Source organism: Elephantulus edwardii, unplaced genomic scaffold, assembly GCF_000299155.1.
Source record: "Elephantulus edwardii isolate Elephantulus edwardi_28Jun2011 unplaced genomic scaffold, EleEdw1.0 scaffold00109, whole genome shotgun sequence".
Lineage (NCBI taxonomy): Eukaryota > Metazoa > Chordata > Mammalia > Macroscelidea > Macroscelididae > Elephantulus > Elephantulus edwardii.
The window spans coordinates 5092792-5113726 of NW_006399859.1; the positions used below are offsets into that span (position 1 = coordinate 5092792).

Sequence of the window (20935 nt, forward strand, 5' to 3'; positions counted from 1 at the left end):
GACCTAATCCCATATCCCTTTTAAACAGTTCTCTCCCTCATCTGTTTCAATGTACCAGGATTACCTCACATGAAATTGTGCTGTTTTTATAAAATCACCAAATTCTTCTTCTCAATGAAATAGTCCATCACTCAACCACCTGCTTTGGGGGCTTACCAAGAATGGGCTAGCAAATGCGAACAAATGTGAAGGGCTGAGTTTCACACACCTTTTGGTGCCCACCACCTACCTGCACTTAATCTTAACATCCAGGTCAACACTAATGCAAAGTGCCCATGTCTGGGAGACGGATGACTTGAATTTCACTCTTAGGCAAACCAAATGCTTTTTGCTGTTAAAGATCCCTTAAGTCAACTTGGACTCCTAAGAACCCTCTGTGCAACTGAAGGAAAAACTGCATAGCCCTGCACCTTCTCGCAATCTCGGTGGTGGGCCAGTCCATTGTTAGGGTCACTACATCAACCCAGCTCACTGAGAGTCTTCTAAGTCGTGTGCCAACCTTCCACTTGCTCAAGCTGATGTCTTAGGTCCTTAAATATAATACAAATAATTGGGTTATCAAATCTCTGACCTCATTAGTTATGAAACTGTATTATATGATACCATGAGGTTTGATCAAAGCTAAAATATATACATGTCACCCCAAAAAGAGATAGGATCTCAGAAACAAAACAAAACAATACAGGCTATGAAGAATTGTCAAGACCCCTCTTAAAACCCCACACATTACTGTATGCCAACTTTTTCAGTGGGGAAGATGATTACCAAATTAACACACAGCTGTGAATTCGGAGGACGCTTTTCTTCCTAGCTCAGTGGGCCGTGAAGGACCAGCGCTCATGATTAGATCTTCCTGTCCTGATCCCCAGCCTAAGAAGTGTTTAAGGCACCCATCACTCTTATTTTTAGCTCTGAGACCTGTGTCTTGGAGTCCCAGAGGCCTCCCAGATATGGTTGATGATTCATTTACAGGTCCCTTGCATTGATTTCCTGGAAAGTCATAGAAGGGCGCTGATTTCAAAACTATTTAAAAGAATTTTAAACCAAGCTCTTCTTTGCCTGGTTCCCATTCCAACCACTTGATCAACAATTATTCATCCGCTTTACAAATTGACCCCTTGGTGCTATAGGCAATTAAAATAGAACCCAAGTGATATTGTTCTCTTAGGGCCTCACAGCTGGCGTGGGGGGCACAACACTGAGGGCTTTGGTCAGAGGCTATTTTCAGCCTCTGATAGCAGTTGTATTACTCATGTCTCATTCACCCTCTCCCCTCGGCCTCCCTCCCGCCCTACCCTCCACAGGCCAAGGCTGGTGACAGCCTCCATATATTTAAAGAGGATAAGAGCCCCCCTTACTTAGTTGGGCCGACGCAGACCACACAGGAGGGTAAGTGGAGTGGGCTGGTGACTGGGAAGGGCCTCATGGAGCCATGGTGTGTTTCAAGTCCAAAGTGCCAATACCCACTCTGGTTCTGAGTGAGGAGTCTCAAGTTCGATTTGGTTTTGGTGTGAACCTGGTGGTTAAAAAATTCCTGAAAAAGTGATTAAAATCTATGTGCTCAAGGGAACTTCACAGACAAGGAAATGGGCAAGGGATTATGTTTGGTCTAAAATTACTTTAGGGGTGGAATCAGTTGGAATGGCAGAAAAACAGAAACAATGGAAAGTCCACCAGATTAGAAGTCAAATGACCTGAATTCTGGTCTTAAAATTCCCATAGGTGTGATGGATATGACTTTGAGACAAAATTTCTGCCCATAATGTCTTGGGCTCTGTCTATGTATGGATCAATATAAGTGTGGTGATAGTTTTTTAGACTGTAAATTATAAAGAGATTGTAATAGATGTAATATAAAAAAACCAACTTCATTATGCTTAAATAGAAAGAGCAATTCAAAGCCTTATGGGTGAGTGGTGGGTATTTGTTAATACCCAGTAATACCTGTCTTGCATACGGAGAACACGGAATGGAGATATGTTGGCTTAAAATTCATGCTTTATTTCCAGGATGTTCAGAAAGAGATTTATTTTTAAGAATTTAAAAATTAATGAAACAGAACACACAAAAAAAGAAATTGCTACTTAGAAAGTTCATTAAAATCCCAAATAAATTGGAGGCTTCTCAATCCGGGAAGGGACTAGAGAAAAAAGGATTTTTCAGTGTGTCCTCTGAGTTTTAGTAGGGATATTTTTTTTTCTTCTGTCACAGTGTATGACAGGCACAGTGAGAAGTGATTTTAAGCAGTGATCTGAGTTACATTGCCACTCAAAGATCAAAGCTGCCGCTTCTCATTTCTGTTGTCATCCTAAACCTTCCAGGAGGAGGAGTCGCTTACCAGTCCCAGAACCTGTGTCTTTGTGGAACAATAGTGCACGCAGTCTAGGAGGCATGTGCTCACCGCCTCCTGTATCAGGGCTGGAGAAAGAGGAGGCAGCACTAACGCGGGTAGGGGTAGGCGTGAAAAGTAAGGGAAGCAGAGGGGATGCCATAGTGATGACCCTTCATTTACTTTTTAAGAAAATTCATATATTGGTTTGCATACAAACTTCATAAATATATAATTTATATATACTATATACAGTATTTCATTCATTTACATGGTGGTTCCTATGATTTTTCCCTTATATTGTGTTTTATAAAATTAATCACCTTTGGTCTCGGCCCACTCACCTCGTCTTTCCTACTTTTGTGTGAATTCTGAATGTCGAGTACATCCAAGTTAATACAACGGTGTAAAACTGTTTTATGATCCAGAAGACATGCTACCTGGCATGGCTTTGATTGCCTTCTGAAGAGCTAAGTCATCTGTAGTCAGTAGAAATGATCCCTGGCAGTAAAACAGGAAGCACAATCAGCCTCCGAGGGGCAGTGCCCCTCCCTGGGCCCTGCAGACAGGTGCTGTCAGCGCAGATACACAAGCCATCCATCAGAGATGAGGAGGAAGGGCAGGGCGGAGGAAGGGCAGGAGCAGCCCAAAATCCACAGCTAGACATTGATTCCAATTCTGTCTAGAATTCAAATCCAGAAGCCTTTGGGAACATGGAGAAAAAAAAAAAATAAATAAAGGAAAACAGAGTGTCTGTCATAAAATTAGTTCAGATTCCAGCTTTGAACATCACTTACCCCGTTTCAGAATCTCTGCTTTCCTGAACAGTAAAATCGAGGTAATGCCATTTACTCCAAAGGGATTCACCATAATTAAATGAGATAAAGTATAGGAAAGTTCTTTTTAAAGTTTAATACTCCAAACCCACTGCCACCAAGCTGACTCTGATGTACTATGACCCTGTAGGGCAGAGTAGACCTGCCCCACAGTTATTCCAAGACTGTAGATCTTTATGGAAGCAGACCACCATGGCTTTCTCCCATGGAAAGTTTAATAAAGTTGATCAAGTGTGTAAGACCTTTGAGAAAAGGTACTGGGTCAAACTATAAGAGCTGTGGAAGGATTTCCTGCTAAGTACAGGACCTGGACAAATCCAGAGACTCCAGACCACCAGGGAGAGACTCAGTCCTTGCAGGGGTGAAAAGTCCCCTCTGACTCGAGATACTAAGAAACCTTGGGAGGGAGGACAACTATGGACCCCCTTGAAAGTCTCTGTACCAGTATGATGATAAAAATCCAAAGTTAGAGTGGATTTTAACAAGGTGTTAAAAGGGGATAACTTTGTTTTATAAGAGGAAGGACACAGGAACAGGAATATAATACACTGGAAATTCAGCTCTTGAGGCAAGCAGATCTCCAATTACAGGCATGCTGCTTAAGTGTCTTCGAGTTCTGCTTCCAGGGTTGGCTCCCGGCCACAGAGAACTGTGATGCTTGCAAATGTGTAAAGCTGTAGGTACTCATCCCTCTGGGGGAAAAGTAAGAAAGGGAACAATGATTGTTTTGAATAGTATGCTTTTCCTGAGCCTCATCTACCTCCAGGTGGAAGAGAATTAATCATGATTTATGGGCTGGTTACTGCCTGTAAACCAGGTGCCTGCAGAAGTATTAACTCATTTATTGTTTTTAGATGTCATCAAGTCAATTGGCACAGTGGAGTTAAACAAAATTGCCCATTGCCAATTTCAGATGGGCATTGGTGTGGTCCACGGGGTCTTAGATGCTGCTTTTCGGAAGTAATCACCAGACCTTTCTTCCTAGTCTATTTTAGTCCAGAAATTCTGCTGATGCCTGTCAAGCATCACAGCAACATCTTCAGAGGAAGAAATTAAAGTTGAAGAGAGCAAAGTAACTTCTCCGGGTCCTACGGCTAATGCGTAGCAGAGCCAAGATGTGAACTGGCTTATAAATAAATCACAAAGGACAAAAGAGAACGGAGAGTGGGGTTTCTGAAGTAAGAGATTATTTCATGTGATTCATGGCTTGAATGAGTGTCTCCACCGTTACTCCAGATCTGAGTTTTAAAGGGGTCAGCGGCAATGCTCAGGTTTATTTCTGTGCTGGGACTGATCAACTTATGCTCAGCGGGCTTGTGATGGGCCTCTGGGTGGAGAAATCAGTGTATTTGTGTTTAGAGGGTGGAGGAAGAAGAGTAACGGTGACTGTCCTGCACACAGGCTGGCACCCGGAGGACTCGGGCTCCTTTGCATCCTTCTTAGGCAGCCTGCTTCTCCTCACGGTGCACATCCCAGGGGTGTGAGCTACAGTGAGGCAACAGAGGAAGCGACTGCCCCCAGGGCAGAAGTTCAAGACCTTGTCTGACAGCAGCCAGTGTCTCCAGGCTGACTGATCCCCTGGAGAGTCGTTGCTCTCTGAATGCACCTGTCCCCAGGGCTGCAAAGTCGGAGGAACAAATTAGTCTGAAATAGAGGAGATGGGGAGAGCTTTGCTTGGTTTGTTTGGTTGTTTTTTTTTAAATGAAAACAGGAGGTAAATTAATAATACACACTTTTTTTTTCTATTTTATTATTTTTGTGTGCGTGTACCATCAAATCAGATCTGACTGGTACAGGAGGAGATTGTTCCTCCTTCCCCGGCAAAGCATCTGGTGGATTCGAACCGTGCACCTCTGGGATTGTAGTTGCAGCTCCTTGCCACTAGGCCACCAGAGCTCCCCAATAATACACACTTTTAAGTCCTAGTAATAAAGAGTGGCCTAGTGGATAAGATAGTGTCCTGCCAACCAAAAGGCACAGTGTAAACCCCAAGAGCTCCCCTACAGAGAAAAGATGGGCAATCTCCATTGTGATTTACTGCCTCTGAAACCTCACTGGAGGGCCAGCTAGGAGTTGGTTCCAATCCTACAGTACATAACAAATAACGATAAAAAGCAATAATGAACTCAGCTCAAACAAACTCAACTCATTGCCGCCAAAATTAATGCACAACTGACTCTCCAGCAAGTTTCAGAGGCTCTATGTTGTCCAGGAGATTGCCCGTCTTTCTTCCTTGGGGTAGTTGGATTTGAGCTGCCTGCCCTTGGGTTTGTAGTGCAAACCAGAATTCCTGTAATGAAAGCAACTAAAACTATTGAATATCTGCTGCATAGTAAGTGAAGTCCCTGTGTGGTTCTCTCAGCTGTTAATGGAAATGTTGGAGGTTCAAGTCTACGCATAGGTGCCATGGAACAAAAAGTCTAGCAATCTACTCCTGAAAAATAAGCTGCTGATATTTCACAGAATACAGCTCTACTTTGCAATCATGAGGTCAGGAGGAATCCAAATCAATTTACTAGCAGTTAATGAGAGAGAACATAATTATTTAATGTAGTATCTAGCCATTATTATTGTCATATTTAACATGAAAGTATCCTTTTAAGACAATTTTTCTCAACCTGTCCTTACATGCACAAGGACACTGGACTGAAAGACCCTGAGTCCTTTGCTTCAAGTCTACCAGTTAGTGTGTTTGAGCCTGGTGTGGCTCTTTTCAAGGCTTGCGTTTTGCGGTTATTCACAGAGAATAGAGAACAGGTTGTGCTTGAGGGAGGACATGATAGGGTGGCATTTCTGTGAAGTGACTGTTCAGATCTCTCAATCCATCTCAGAGCTTGAAGGACCCTTGGAGGATCCTTGAGCTTGCTTCTGTAAACAGCAGAGGCACTGGCCATCTGTCCTCATCTGAGCTAAAAATCAATCCTGAGGACAAAATCTCCACATCCAAAGGCAGCCCTTTCTGTGTCTGAAGGGAGCTGACTCTTGGGAAGTTCCTTATTTTGTGTAATTAAATTCATTTTTCTGTTCTTTCCACCCATGGGTGTCTTCTCCATCCCATGTCACTTCACCAGCTCCTATCAACTTGAAACATTTGGTTGATGACAGTGAACATTCTAGATCCTTATTTCCTGGCCGATGTGGTGTAGGCAGGAAACTGGGATGTTGAATCAGTTTAACTTGGGTTTGAATTCTAGATCTGCCCCTTGCTAGCTCTGTGACCTCAAACAAGTCATGTACACTCTCTGAGTTTCAATTTTCTCGTCTGCAAAATGGAGATAACAAAGTCCACTTGTCAGGATGGTTTTAATTATTTAAAATTGTAAATATAAAAGAACAGACATATAATGAAGAATAAATACTTGTCACTGTCTCATCAATTCCTACTCATAGCAACTGTCCATTGAATTTCTGGGGCTGTAAATCTTTACGAGAGGAGATTGCTCAACTTTGTTTCAAGAAGCAACTGGGACATTTGAACCAGACTTTTTTTTTTTTTTAGCCAGAAATCCTTAGGCATTAAATCACTCATTAATGCATTTGTTGTCGAGATGGAACTGACTCATCGCTGATTCCATTCGGTTCTGAGAGTGTAAATTGAAGGGAGGAGCGTGTTCGTCTTTCTCTGAGTGGAACCACCAGAAAGGCACAACACTTGGGTTGGCAGGGCAACTCTCTATGGACTACACCACGAGAGCTCCCTAAGCAGTAAATACCACAAAGAGCAAGAGGAAAAGGCCAAAATGGATGTCAGAAGAGATTCTGAATATTGCGCTAGAGCACCGAGAAGCCAAAACAAAGGGGAGAAACATCATTGCTTCTCAATACTCTGGAGAGGTCTCTGACAGCAGATTTTCCTGGTGCAATTTGTCTTTTGATTTCCTGACTGCTGATGCCAAAAGTGTTGATTGTGAAGCCAAGCAGGCTATAACAGTTAAGAACTTCAATCTCTTCTCCCAAGCAGACTCACCCCAAGGTGACAATTTAAGTCACTATGTGGAGGCACACAGTTCAAATCCACCAGCTGCTCCATGATAGGAAAGATAAGAAAACTCCTTCATGTGAGTTATAGCCTCTGAAAACTCACTGGAGGGTCATCTATTAGTCACTTCTGATTCAATGGCACATGGCAAAAGCAATAAATATGGAGATGGGTGTCTAATCAGATGATAAAATAGAAGTAAAAGGATGGCAAATCAGGTCTCTACTCAAAGACACAATTTAAGGTTCCCTTCCAGGTTTTTTAATGAACCCCTGTAAAGAAGGAGCCCTGGTGGCATAATGGATTAAGTGTTTGACTACTAAAGGATAGGTTGACAGTTCAAATCCACCAGCTGCTCCTCAGGAGAAAGATAAGTCTGTTCTTGTTAAGATTTCCCACCTCAGAAATCCAATGTAGGGTCATGTGAGTCAGAATCAACACAACCACAGATGGTTTGTGTTGGGTTATGAAGAAGAAATGTAATCTTCAGTGTTCCCTCACTTACCATGCCCACCTTTACCTTAAGGTATTACCATTCTGTGCCATCATAATTGGTAATAAAAGAAAGAAAAAGAAATGAGATAGAAAAGAGGAAGGAAAGAAAGAAAAGGAAGGAGAGATGAATGGAGAGATGGAGGAAGGAAGATACTGGTTTAGGAAGACTACCTGAAACACACATTTGGTTATTCTTCTAAGGTTCCAGAATGATTCCTGGCAACTTGAAGGCACAGTTCATTAGCTCTTACATTTTCCAATACTCTACAGTATTCAAAGGATGCTCTTGTGGCCTAGTGGGTAGGGTTCTTCACTGACAGCCCAAACACAGTGCTTCTCTGGCAGTTCAAATCCACTAGTGGCTCTGAGGGTGATAGCGAGCTCCTCTCATGCAGGTTATTGTCTCTGAAAATCCATTGGAGAGTCAGTTATGAGTCGTCTCTGGCTCCACGGCAATAATTTTGGGGGTTTTGGCAGTACACCAAATAGTTTTAGTTTCTTGAATGGATTTGATTCTCTAAAAAACCCTTTGAGATAGATGGAATTGTTATCTCTGTCTTAGAAATGAGACTTCTTTGAAGTGGAGTTCAAAAAAGTTGGATGATTTCCCAAACCGCAGTTTTTATGAGGCAAGAAGAAAACTAACAACTAGCCTCCTGGTATCTGATCCAGGGCTTTCCCCACCTCACCTGTGTGTTACTAATTAAAAACCCTAATGAGGTAAGAAGGTAATCTCACACTGGGGTTTGAAGAACATATCTAAGGTTCTAGGGAGCACTGGTGGCTGGTGGTGGGGAGTTGTGCTGCCAACCCAAAGACACGTGGTTCAAATCCACCAGCTGTTCCACAGGAGAAAGATGGGCAATCACCTCCTGTGTGATTTATCGCCTCTGAAAACCTGCTGGGGTGGGAGTGGGTTCAGCCATGGGTTGGTTCCAACTCTCTGATACTTGACAACAATAATAACAACATCTTAGGGTCTGGAGTCTACTGATTCTCTAGCTGATGTTAACAAGAGTCATGCATTTTTTTCTTTTTTTTATTTTCATAAACTCCAGTTTGTCTCTATTTCAATTTTAATGCACAAGCCCATCCACAATAGAACCATTTCAGGACCAACTCAGCAGTGAGTGCCAGGTGGAGTGATGGAGATTATGACCCAAGTGACAAATGGAGCAGAGTGACGGGCCAGCCTATATTTGGTGACCCACCTTCAACGACCCCTCCTGTGCCAGGCAACACTGATAAACAAATGGTCCATTTCATGGTGCCTTGGCCAGGGGAAGGCACTGGATAGGGGAGTGTTGAGACATAGGAATTCCAGAGCAATGCAGGAGGCCAAAGAGGTTACGTTGAGTATAAGCCAGGACCTAAATGTGACTCTAAATCATAGCGACTTAATTAGGAGGTTGGTGCTATTTGAATAACTTGAAAGCAAAATGTGCAGGAATGCCTTCCTTACTTTCGAGTAGTTTCACAATACTGCTTTAAATTCCATCATATTTTCCAGACCTTCACAGTAGTCCTATAAGGAAAATGCAGGAAATGATACCATCACTTTTCACTCAAGTTCAAGGTCATACTGAAATAAATGGCAAAGTCAAGATGAGGACTCCAGCCTCCTGATTCTTTCCAACACCATCTGTCTTTTGGCCTAGGAGCAGAGAAGGACAAACCAGAGGCATCTCCTGTGCTTAAGTCGATAGCTACCTTCCCATCTTTAGAAATAGCAGAACACCTGTTTGTTTAATAGAATGTTTTAAGAGTTCTATTCTGGGTTTCAAGTTCTGATAGATGCATGTCAGATATTTATGATCACTTTTGAATAATCTGTGCTAGGATACATTAACATGTGAAGAAAGTATTATCTGTAATCTTATCCTCGCTTTGAAAATAGCAGGTCTAGGCAATTGCTGGGAAAAAGGGGTGTGTTTGCATATGTTCCTTACAAAGAATATACGTCTCCTATTAGCTTGCAACACATGCCAATGATATTTCTGCTGAAGATTTAATATGAGAAATTTTGCCCAGGGTTGTTTTCACTGAAAGTTTCCACATCAATAATTATACAAGTGCCACTGTCAGATTTCTGGATAAAATATATTACATTCTTTATTTATTTTATATTATGTTAAAACTCAAGATCAAGATGAATACGAGACAAATTTCACAGCCTTAAAGATGGATTGAAGCTCGACATCATCAAGAAAACAAAGATTCTCACCACTAGGTCGACTGACAGCATCATGGTAGATGGTGAAGAGACTGAGATTGTTAACCGCTTCAGTTTGCTTGGCTCCACAATCAACTCTTGGTACCAGCAGCCAGGAATTAAAAAGACAAATTGCATTTGGAAAGTCTCCTATCAGAGACCTTTCCAGAGTGCTGAAGAGCAACGATGTCAGTCTGGAGACTAAGGTGTGCCTGACCCATGCCATTTACAGTTACTTGCTACACATCAAAAAGCTGGACAATGACTAGGGATGATAGAAAGAGAATTGATGCCTTTGAGCTGTATTTCTGGAGAAGAGTATTGAATATACCATGGACTGCTAGGAGAACAAACAGGTTCATCCTGGGGCGGGTGAAATCAGGCTGCTCCTTGGAGACAAAGATTTTGAAATTTCATCTGACTTCCTTTGGGCATGTTGTAAGGAGAGACCACTCCGTGGAGAGGGACATCATGCTTGGGAGGGTGGAGGAACAGTGCAAACGATGACCCTGGATGAGATGGATTGACTCAATGACTGGGTAATGGGAATAGATGTGTCAGAGATAATTAAGTTGGCTCAGAATAGAGCAGGGTTTAGGGCACATACCAACAACAATCTTTTCCAGAGAATATATTACCTTTAATCAGAGAAGAATACGTCTTGGGGAAAAAAAATTGACTACGAATACACTCCTAAAATCTTACTTTCCATACCTCACCTTGTTGGTCAACAAGAGGGTCTGTCGATTTTGGAAGTATATTCTACCCCTAAGTCTATCATTTAAATGGAACCTAAAAGAAAGAAGTTAGGGGTTGTTTTAGGGGTTGTTAAAGCCTCCTTGTCTTTCTGTGTGCTCTTTTCTGTGCCCTAACTGTTCATTATTATTTTTGCTAGCTGGAAAAGTCCTATTCACACTTCAAAACCCTGTTTGGTTATGATTTCTTTTGTGAAAAAAAACTTCCTATTTTCAATCTTTGTTTAAGCAGGTGGCCGTTGCCTTTAAATTTCCATAGTCCTTCTCATTCGACCTTTATTTGGCATAAAGTTTGGGGATATATACATATATATATATATCTCAAAACAAGTGAAAAAGGTTAATTAAGGTAATAAGACAGAGGCAAAGCTAGAGAAGGGTAGGCCACACAGAAGGGTTAAAGTGAGAAAGAAGAAAGAAAAGAGATAAAAGACCCTTGGAAAGACAGGCGTGAACCCAAACCTTACAGCATGCTGTCAGTAGAAAAGGTGGCATGAAGTATTTTGAGTGCTGCCTGCCTTCCTCAGTAAAATAAGGGCTTCTCAGTGCCAGCAGCCATGAATCATGTTTTCTTTTTTTTTTTCCATCCAGTTTTTCTCAGTCTTACCCCCACCCCAATGCCAGCCTCATTCTACAACAGTGGCACCATATAGCATTTGTCCCTTTGTGACTGAGATACCTCACTCAGCATAATGTCCTCCAGGGTCACCCATTTTGAATAATATTGCATGAGTTCCTTGTTTTTCAATGCACCATAATATTCCATTGTGCGAATATACCACAGCTTCTCTACCCATTCGTTTGTTGATGGGCATTTGGGTTGTTTCCAACTCCTTGCTATTGTAAACAAAGCCGCAATAAACATGGGTATGCATATATCTACTTGGCTGCCATTTATGGTCTCTTTAGGGTACATTCCCAGTAGTGGAACTGCTGGGTCAAATGGTATCTCTATTTGCAACTTTTTAAGAAAGTGCCACAATGCTTTCCACAGTGGTTGCACCATTTTACACTCCCACCAACAGTGAATAAGGGTTCCAGTCTCTCCACAACCTCTCCAGCATTTGTTGCTTGCTGTTCTGTTAAATTTTGCTAGTCTTACTGGAGTGAGATGATATCTCATGGTTGTCTTGATTTGCATCTCTCTCAGAGCTAGGGATTTTGAACATTTCTTCATGTGCTTGTTGGCCATCTGAATGTCTTCCTTGGTGAAGTGTCTGTTCATATCCTGTACCCATTTTTCAATTGGATTATTCACCTTTATCTTGTTGTGGTGCTCAAGTATTTTATAAATTCTAGATATAAGTCCCTTATCTGACATATCATTACCAAACACTTTTTCCCAGTCTGTGGCTTCCCTTTTTACCCTGTTAGAGAAGTTTCTAGATGCGCATAGGGATTTGATTCTTAGAAGGTCCCATTCATCTATTTTATCTTCTCCTGGTTGTAAAGAGTCACATTTTCTAATCTTTCCTCTCTTTCATCCCCACCAGGTAGTTTTAGTGAAGCACTGGACACACAATGAAGACAGTCCAACTCATGGAGACCTCATGTGACAGAGTAAACAGCTCTGTCAGGTTTTCTTATCGTTTTTATTGAAGTAGATCATTAGGCCCTACCCTCCCACTCTCCACTCCCCACCCCTGTAGTGCTTCTAGGCAGCTTCAGTCAACCTTCAGGCTCACTCCTTCACTCATTGCTTTCATTTCGGAACCGACTCACAGCTGACCGTCTAGCAGGTTTTGAAGGCTGTAAATCTTGAGAGGAGACTGCCCATCTTCCTTCCAAGGAGCAGCTGGTGGATTTGAATTGCCAGAGAGGCTCTGCCTATGGGTGACAGGACAACTCCTCCAAACTCGCTGTCAGAGCTCCCTATCCTTTAGGTCAGTAGCCAAGCAAAACCATTGGGACAACCCTGGGACCTGGCTAACATGTGATGGGTAGGCAATACATGCCTAGTGAATTACTGAACAACAACCAAATGAATGACTTAATTAATAACAGACTTTTTTCCAAACTTTTTAATTCAAAATTCATTGCTCCTAAAAAAAAAAAAAAATCCATTGCTCCTTCCACTATACTTAACAGCTTGACCTGTCAGTAAGGACTTGAATGGAAAGGCCATGTCACTCTGGAAATTTGAATCTCTCAGCAGTTCCACAGGATAAAAAATGGGCAATCTCCTTTGATTTACAGCCTCAGAACCCCAAAGGTAGGTCAGTTATAAATCACCTCCAACTTGACCCAAGGAGATGCGAGAGGAGATGATGTGTTTTCTTTTTTTGAAATAAAGGTTTTTAGGGTTTTAAAAAAATTATTTAATTGAAGCACAAGCTTGTGTTTTTGTGTGGTGGGGTAGGATGTTCCTGGTTTAATATTGTACTATTTTTGTAATAGGGAAAAAAATCTTTGGGGGGATATTGAGACAGAAATGGCCCCTTTGGTCCTAGTATCAGTCAGTGGTCTGTTTGCTATTTACCTTCTGTTTCTTAGCAAAACTGTCTTTGTTATGAGGCTGTGAGATACAATCCGAACCAGTTGACCCAGGAGGGCTTAGTATTAATCATCCACTATTATAAGAAAGTGACTGGCTTCCCAGAAGGCAGAGAGGAGGATCAGAAGCAGCCACTCAGAACCGCCTGATAGTGCTTAGTGTCAATGACAAAAATGACACAACAGCCTTCTCAGAACCGGGACTTCGGGACCCCTGGGTCCTGGAGAAAAATCAGTTCCCTTAAGGATGGCAGGATTTCAGAAATTTCTGAGTATTAACAGCTTATTTCACTTCAGCTCTAGGGAAATGAAAAGGTTGAAAAGACTAAAACACACAAAGGCACAGAAAGAAAAAGTCTAATTCTAACTTCTCCTTGGCTAGTATCTCGTCCACGTAATCCTCCAGTGGGGACACAATGACAAGCCAGGGCTTTGGCTATCAGCAGCTCTTTAGGGCAGAAAGTGCTTCCTGCCTGTGGGAGAGCCATCAATCCCATTACGTGGTTCCTGCCAAGCCCTCTGAGCTCTGCCAGGCACCTTCTTACGTGCTATGTCATTTGATCCTTCAAAGAACACTTTGAAGCAATTAGGAAAAGAACAACTGTCTCCTTTTATAGATGGGAAAGCTGCTGCAATGAGAACCTCTGTGGTTCACCTGCATGGACACTGCATGTTGGGCGACGTGGTGAGAGAGGACATCAGGTTTCTAGGACTTAACACCAAAAGGTTGGAGGCTAAGTTCACCCAGAGCAGTTTGGGAAAAAAGGCCTGGCAATCTACTTACAAAACAGGACTGACATGAAGATTTAGGGGAACTGAGAAAAGAGGTGATAAGTAATGAAAACTGCATTGGAACAGATGAAGGAAAGAACTGTTTAAAAGGAATATATGATTAGGCATTATACATATGACAACGGCCCAGAATAAGAGATACATTGCAAAAAGGACTGGGGGAAGGGAGGTAATCATGCAACTTTTAAAAAAGTAAACTGGGGGAAGAGGAAGGGAGAGGGAAGGGGTAAAATCTACAACAATGAATGAATGAAAATCTAACTTTTCTGTAAACTTTTGTTAAGTCACAGTTAAAAAATAAAAACCTATTTTTTCATTTCAATATTAATATATTAACATTATATATAAATATAATTAATAAAATATACAAATAAATGAATAAGTTTATACATTTATTTAAATGAAACCCAGAGCACAGATGTACTTCAACACATGGCTTTGTACCAAATTGTGGTTGATTCAAAGGCACCACCTGGTTTTAGTTTTTGGTTTAATTTGGTTTAATTTAGTGTGTTGTGCTGTGTGCTGTCTGAACCAATTGAGAGCTGGCCCTCTAGTGGGTTTTCAGAAGTTATAAATCTTATTGCAGAAGATTGTCCAGGTTTTTCCCTTGGAGCAGCTGGTGGATTTGGGCAATGTGCCTCTGGATTGACAGCTCAGCTCCTTACCAGTAGGCCATGAGAATTCCCTTGGATTTAGTGTAAATCCAATATATCTTATTACCCGGACAATGACATTCTTAGAAAGGAAGAATAAATTTTAGGACTAAATCTGAGTAAGTGGTTTTGTATATTCCATATTTCCTTAGCAATATAAATGAAGATCTTCTATTGAAGAGGCAGTCAACTATTAACAGCATCACTTCAAATCTAGAGCCTCTTAGAAATGAAGGTTTCTCAGCCCCCTCTCCCCCACAGCCACCAATCCAGAATCCCAGGTGGTTTAAGAAGTTCTAAGCTAGATGTTAAGGTTGTCTAGGATATTCTCACTTCTATTGGGATGATTTTTCAAGCCTTACACAGAAAAAACCCAATAACAACATTCGATGTTTGTATGTAATTTATATACACAAATTCAGCTTATTCATTCCTTCCAGGAACCCAGAGAAGGATATAACACCAGGTGTGTTTGAAATTTACCAAAAGAGAGAATAGAATGTCAAAGCGGTGAAGCGACTTGTTCAAAGCTATCTATGTAAATGTCTGGACTTACATGCATATAACTTATACCTAGTAATTATTCATGAAGTGAATGAATAAACCCTCAGAAACACTGGTTCAGATGATTTCCTTTCCACTGCACTGCGAGGGAATGGTTCACTCTGCCTGTATTTAGAGTATTTGCTTTGTCTCTTGTTAGACTTTCCTGTGATCAGAGAGTCTTCAGGATGCCAAACTGGGGTGGAGGTGCAAAATGTGGAGCTTGTGAAAAGACTGTGTACCACGCGGAAGAAATCCAGTGCAATGGAAGGAGTTTCCACAAGACCTGCTTCCAGTGCAGTGAGTGGAGTGAATGCCATGGCGGGTGATGGGGAGGGGAGTGCAAGGACAGACAGTTGTGCTTTGGCTTCTGGGAGGCCTTTCAAAACACCCATTTAACACAGATAATGATGTGTTAATGGATGTCAAAATGTAGTCCCCAAACGAGCAATGTCCACATCATCTGGGAGCCTGTTTGTTTTGAGACTTTCAGGCCCCACTCAAGAAGGGCTGGCTCCCCTGATTGTCCAGCTCTCCAACCATCCCAGAGGCTCCTTCTCTGTGAGTTCCCATTAACGGTGGCCTGCCATTGCTGTCTCTGCTGAAAGCCTTAACCAGTCATGACATTTGCATGGTGTGACTTTGTAAAGGAAAGAAGCCAGCATTTACTTGGAGCCAAGAAGGATTTGGTTCTCGCTGTGGCCACACTGGCCAGTTGTTACTGAAGCCAGCTGTGACCGGTGCTTCCTAAGAAAGAACTTGGGAGGGGGACCAGCACGTGCCAATTCTCTGAGAGTCAGAAAAAGAAGTTTCAGGGCCTCGCCACCAAATCTGAGGGAAGCCTTTACCATCACCTGCTGGTCACAGATGGGAGCTTTGGTGGCTGGACACAGATTCATAAATGCCAGAGCTGGAGAAGACTTTCAGATCTTGTGGTCCACCCCAGAATCTGGCTTTGTGCTAATGCATGTGACCGTGAAAAAGTCCCTGTTCACCTCTGAACCCAGATCACATACATCTGTGGAGAGCCAGAATTAGAATTGGTAGCTTCAGATGCCCAGCTTTCCCGGGACACTACTGCACTTTACAGTTTCCTAATTTGTCTTGGGAGAAGTAGTCAAAGTGTTCTTTAGAAGCAAGGATGGTGAGACTTCATCTCACAGACTGAGCATGTTATCAGAAGGATGGAGACCCCGGAAACAGACATCATGCATCAGTGAAATCAAGGATGGCTTTCAACAAGATGATCTGACAGTGATCAACAGTGGACAGAAGCAAAGAAGAGATTGTAAGATCAGCCAGGGTCTCAGTCTGTTGTGCACAGGGTTGCAATGAATCAAAGCTGACTTGCTGACAACAACAGGGAGCTCTGGAGGTCTAGTGGGGAAGGAGCTGTGCTACCAATCCAAAAACAGGTGAACTGAATCCACTAGCTGTTCTGCAGAAATAGATGGACCATCTCCACCTGTTTGCATTAGAGCATTTGAGAAGTTGGTTTTGACTCTAGGACAAAGAGGTTTTTGTTTTTCAGATGTGTGGCGGAATTTTCATGAAAGACATCTGGAGGGTAGTTTTAGTGATTATCTGGCTTTTCATCTTTCTTTGAGTCACTTAACCTTTTCTTTTTCCTTTTTTTTTTTTAGGAAGGGATTACAGGTTTTAATTTTTATTCTTTTAATTTCATTGCTATCTCACTGTCCCCCTTTTATTCTTTTTAAATTAACATTTTTATTTTATAGTGGTTTCCTTACAAAGTTAGTATACATAGTTTTTCATACCTGATCTTTCCCATTTCCTTTACCCACTTTTCTCTCCACCCATTATATTGTGCGACCCTATGATTACACCCCCACCCCCTGCCCATCCTCACCCCTCTGCTCCCTCTCCCCCTTAGCCCCGTATTATTATAGAAACAGATAACTAGTAAAACGTGTATGAGGATCAGAGGTTTTTTTAGTAACAACAACAACAGTCCGGTTTTGAAGGCCCAGAGTGTTGTAAAATTTTAATATGTTAGCTGAGAGGTTATGATTCTAACTCACCCAGAGTTACTGGGGAAGGAAGGTCTAGATCTACTGCTGAAAACCAGCCAACGAATACCTAATAGAGAACCAGTCTACTCCTATACACCTGAGCACCACCTGTTTCAGTGGGAACCAACTCTCTAGCAACTAGTTTGGGGAGGAATTGACTACAGCTCTGAAATGTTTACTTGCCTCTAGCAGGCCCATCTTAAGAGCTAGATTTCTGAATACTTAGCAGGCTCCATCTCCAGAGAGGAAGTTGTTGTAGTTAGGTGCTGTCGAGTATAACCCATGGTGACCCTGTGCCCAACAGATCTGAACTTTGTCCTATCCTGTGTCGTCCTCACAATCTCTGACACACTAAGCCCTTTGCTGCAGTCACTGTGTCAAACCATCTGGTTGAGGGTCTTCCTCTCTTTCCCCAACTCTCCACCTTTGTAAGCATGATGTCCTTCTCCAAGGAATAGCCTTTCTTAGCCCAAAGGATGTGACATGAAGCTTCACCACCCTTATCTCCAAGGAGCACTGTGGCTGCACCTTCTCTTAAGAGCCATGAAAGGTAGGGAATTGCTCAGTCCTAAGACTTAAATGGTTAAGGAAAATAAAATGAAACAAAACAAAAAAACCCAAGTTTCTTTTCTGCATGAGAATCTACATATATACATATATTTCCTCCTTTCATTTCATTTGAGCAAAACATCCAGGAATGTTCCAGTTCAGGGACAATGTCCTTAGTTGGTTCAAAGTACACACCTGCTTCCAGTTGGGACTCTACCCCTTCATATTACTCCCTGCTCTCTGTGCCTCCATTTCCTTCTTTGTGAGATCAGAACATGCTTGGAATCTATGGTTCTGGATGTGCTTTAATGAGGGGTCACAGTTATGTTCTGGGATGGAGAATGTCTCATATTGGGTTTCTTACCTCTGTGCATGGCAAGTCAGTGCAGGGAAAGAGACAGAAATTTTAACTCCAAACCTCTGCCCCTCCTTTCCTCGGCAGTGGCCTGCAGGAAGGCTCTCGACAGCACCACAGTCGCAGCCCATGAGTCAGAGATCTACTGTAAAGTCTGCTACGGACGCAAGTACGGACCCAAGGGGGTTGGATTCGGACAAGGCGCCGGCTGCCTCAGCACCGACACAGGCGAGCACCTCGGCCTCCAGTTCCAACAGTGAGTTACTTCCTCCCGCCTCTGAGAGTCTTCCAATTATCAGGACAGTTCATTCTGCTCCCATAGCAACGTGTTCTGGAAGTGGGAGAATGGACTCTATTGTTGATTTACCCACAATAGGAATACTCAATCTGACCAACTCATAACAATACGTCCCCTCTCTGAAGACTCTTTTTAAATGATCTGTTTTTCTATAGAGCAATTACTTTTACACCATGGCCCTTGGTTTACATGTCAACAGAGAAGCTAGGATGTACAGATGTTCCATTGTGTGACCTTTGTAAAACTCCATGGCGTCTCTCTTCTCCTTTGAGACTTCCCGTGTAAATCACATAAATATGGCAGGGAAGCAATGGCCAGGCTCTCTGTGCTTGTCACAAAAAGATTTCTGCCCCTGGAGAACAGAATGACTAATGCTCCCACTGCGCGGTGGGTGGGTCTGAGGGGAAGAGCTGTGTCTCCGACTGAACCATCAATTACCACCCCTTTGACTGTGCTGTGAGTCTCCCTGGCTGTTTGCTGCTGATACAGGGCTGAGGTTCCACCCCCACCATTATCCCAGAGATGCTGGGATAGCATACAATGCCACTTCCGTGGCCCAGTCCCCAGGCCCACTTTTCTTGATGATCTCCCCAACTTCCAGCCCAGACCTGAAGGTAGTCTGACTCCTGCTAGCCTGTGGTCACTGTCTGACCACCTGGTATCTGAGCTCAAATCCTAAAAGAAGAAAGATACTCAAAAGGTCCATGACCTCTGAGGAAGTGTCCTGAGGAGGGCCTCCCAGAGAGTAGTGATACTCTCTGATCTTATCTAGCAAAGAACAAACCAGTTGCTGCATGTGTCAGAGAAGAACGGTATCTGTGGAGTTAGTAGACAAGTAGTATCGGTTGGTCCCAACCAGGGCCTCCCACTGGTAAAAACTCAGTGACATTGAGTCAGTCCTGCTCATAGGGACCTTCTATTGGATTTCTTTTTACATACATATAATTTTTTAATCTTAATTGTGATTTTAACAAAAGTTTGCAGAAAAGCTAGATTTTCATTCATTCACTGTGGCACCTCTCTCCCTCCCTTCCCTCTCCCCCAGTTCACAGAGGGTTTTTTTCAGTTTTGTTTTTTAAATATTCATTCATCGTTGCACAATTACCTCCCTCCCACTCCCTATCCCCAGTTCTCTTTGCAATGTACCTCTTATTCTGGGCTATTGTCTGTCATACAAATAATGCCCAATCATATATTCCTTTTAAACAGTTCTTTTCTTCATCTATTCTAGTGCAATGTTCATTATCTATCCACCCTTATCCTATTCTCGTCCCAAACCCTCATGCCTCTTGAGTTTCTGAGGCTGTCAATCTTCAGAAGAGAAAACTGCCACCTTCTCCTATAGAGTTGCTGGTGGATTCAAATTGTTGACCTTTTGGTGAGCAGCACAATGTAAAATATGCTATGTCACCTGAGCCTGGAAACAAAAAGGAAGAGATGGGCAATTAGCCCCAAAGAAATGTCTTTTCATTATTTTTTCTCATTGCCCAGTCCCCGCTGGAGAATGCTTCAAGAACAGAGAACACTGACTGCATTCCCTATCTCCCATCACCCGAAGCTCACTGTTCTTTGTCAAAGCTTTCTGGTGATGCTGTGAAGAGTAGCAAGTGTCTAGAGATCAGAGGTGTCAGATATGCTCCGCTCGTTATGAGCTGCCTGGCCTTGGACAAGGACCTCCCTGTCCTGACCTGTGCTTTCTCAGTCTGGCCCTGTCAACCTCATAGGGTTATGGTACAGACCAAGTGACACAATGGACAAGGATATGAGGAAAGACATGGAAACACAAAGGAATTTTGAAAATACTTTCATGGGGACAGGTGACGTTTGGGTACAGGACAACAATCTGAACTGTGACAAAAAGAATGCTTTATCTCATTGGTCTGCAATCAATTTGTCAGGAGTTGATCAATATCAGCTGTTGCAATCCCATTTTTGTCCTATTAGCTCACTGTTTTTACAATTTAGTTCAGAAAGCAAGTCAAAGCAAGCTCAGACCTGGTTGTATAGTCCACAGGGTGTTGCGCTGCTACCTCAAAGATAGTGCTTCTCTGCTAGTTCAAATCCATCAGCAGCTCCTTGGAAGAAAGCTGGGCAGACTCCTCCTGTGTGGTTTATCGCCTTCAAAAACCCCCTGGAGGGTGAGCCATGAGTTGGCTGTGACTCAATGGCAATGAGAGAGATTGAGATTGAGAAACTTGGTAACTACAAACTAATGATGACAAAATAAATGCCTTACAACAGAAAAGAAAGGTATAAGATACTTGTACCAAAACTCCTCATGAAAACCCAAAGCAACTGCGGTCAAATGCATTCCAACACATAACGTCCCTTCACTGCATGTCCAAGGCTATAAATCTATGTGGGAGGAGACTATTTTTCTTCCACAGAGTAATTGGTGGATTTGAACTACTGACCTTTCAGTAAGCAGCACACATAACACATCACATTGCTGGAGCTTCTTATAGATAACCAATTATACTAACCTTCATTAAGTTCTTCCTATATACTGGCCACTGGACCAATTGGCAGCATCAGGATGGATGGTGAAGAGATTGAGATTGTACACAGCTTTAGTTTGCTTGGCTCCATAGTCAACAGTCTTGGCACCAG

At 42.5% G+C, this 20935-nt stretch overlaps 1 protein-coding gene across 1 annotated transcript in view; it reads left to right on the forward strand.

Annotated features, from left to right (window-relative positions):
- The first annotated feature begins 1289 nt into the window (after positions 1–1289).
- Positions 1290–20935, forward strand: part of CSRP3 (cysteine and glycine-rich protein 3 (cardiac LIM protein)) — a 25284-nt gene continuing 5638 nt past the window's right edge. Inside the window, exons 1-3 of the mRNA XM_006892017.1 lie at positions 1290–1389; positions 15251–15390; positions 18115–18283. Coding sequence (XP_006892079.1) covers positions 15279–15390; positions 18115–18283 — 281 coding nt within the window. The 5' untranslated portion in view covers positions 1290–1389; positions 15251–15278. The remainder of the gene's footprint in view (positions 1390–15250; positions 15391–18114; positions 18284–20935) is intronic.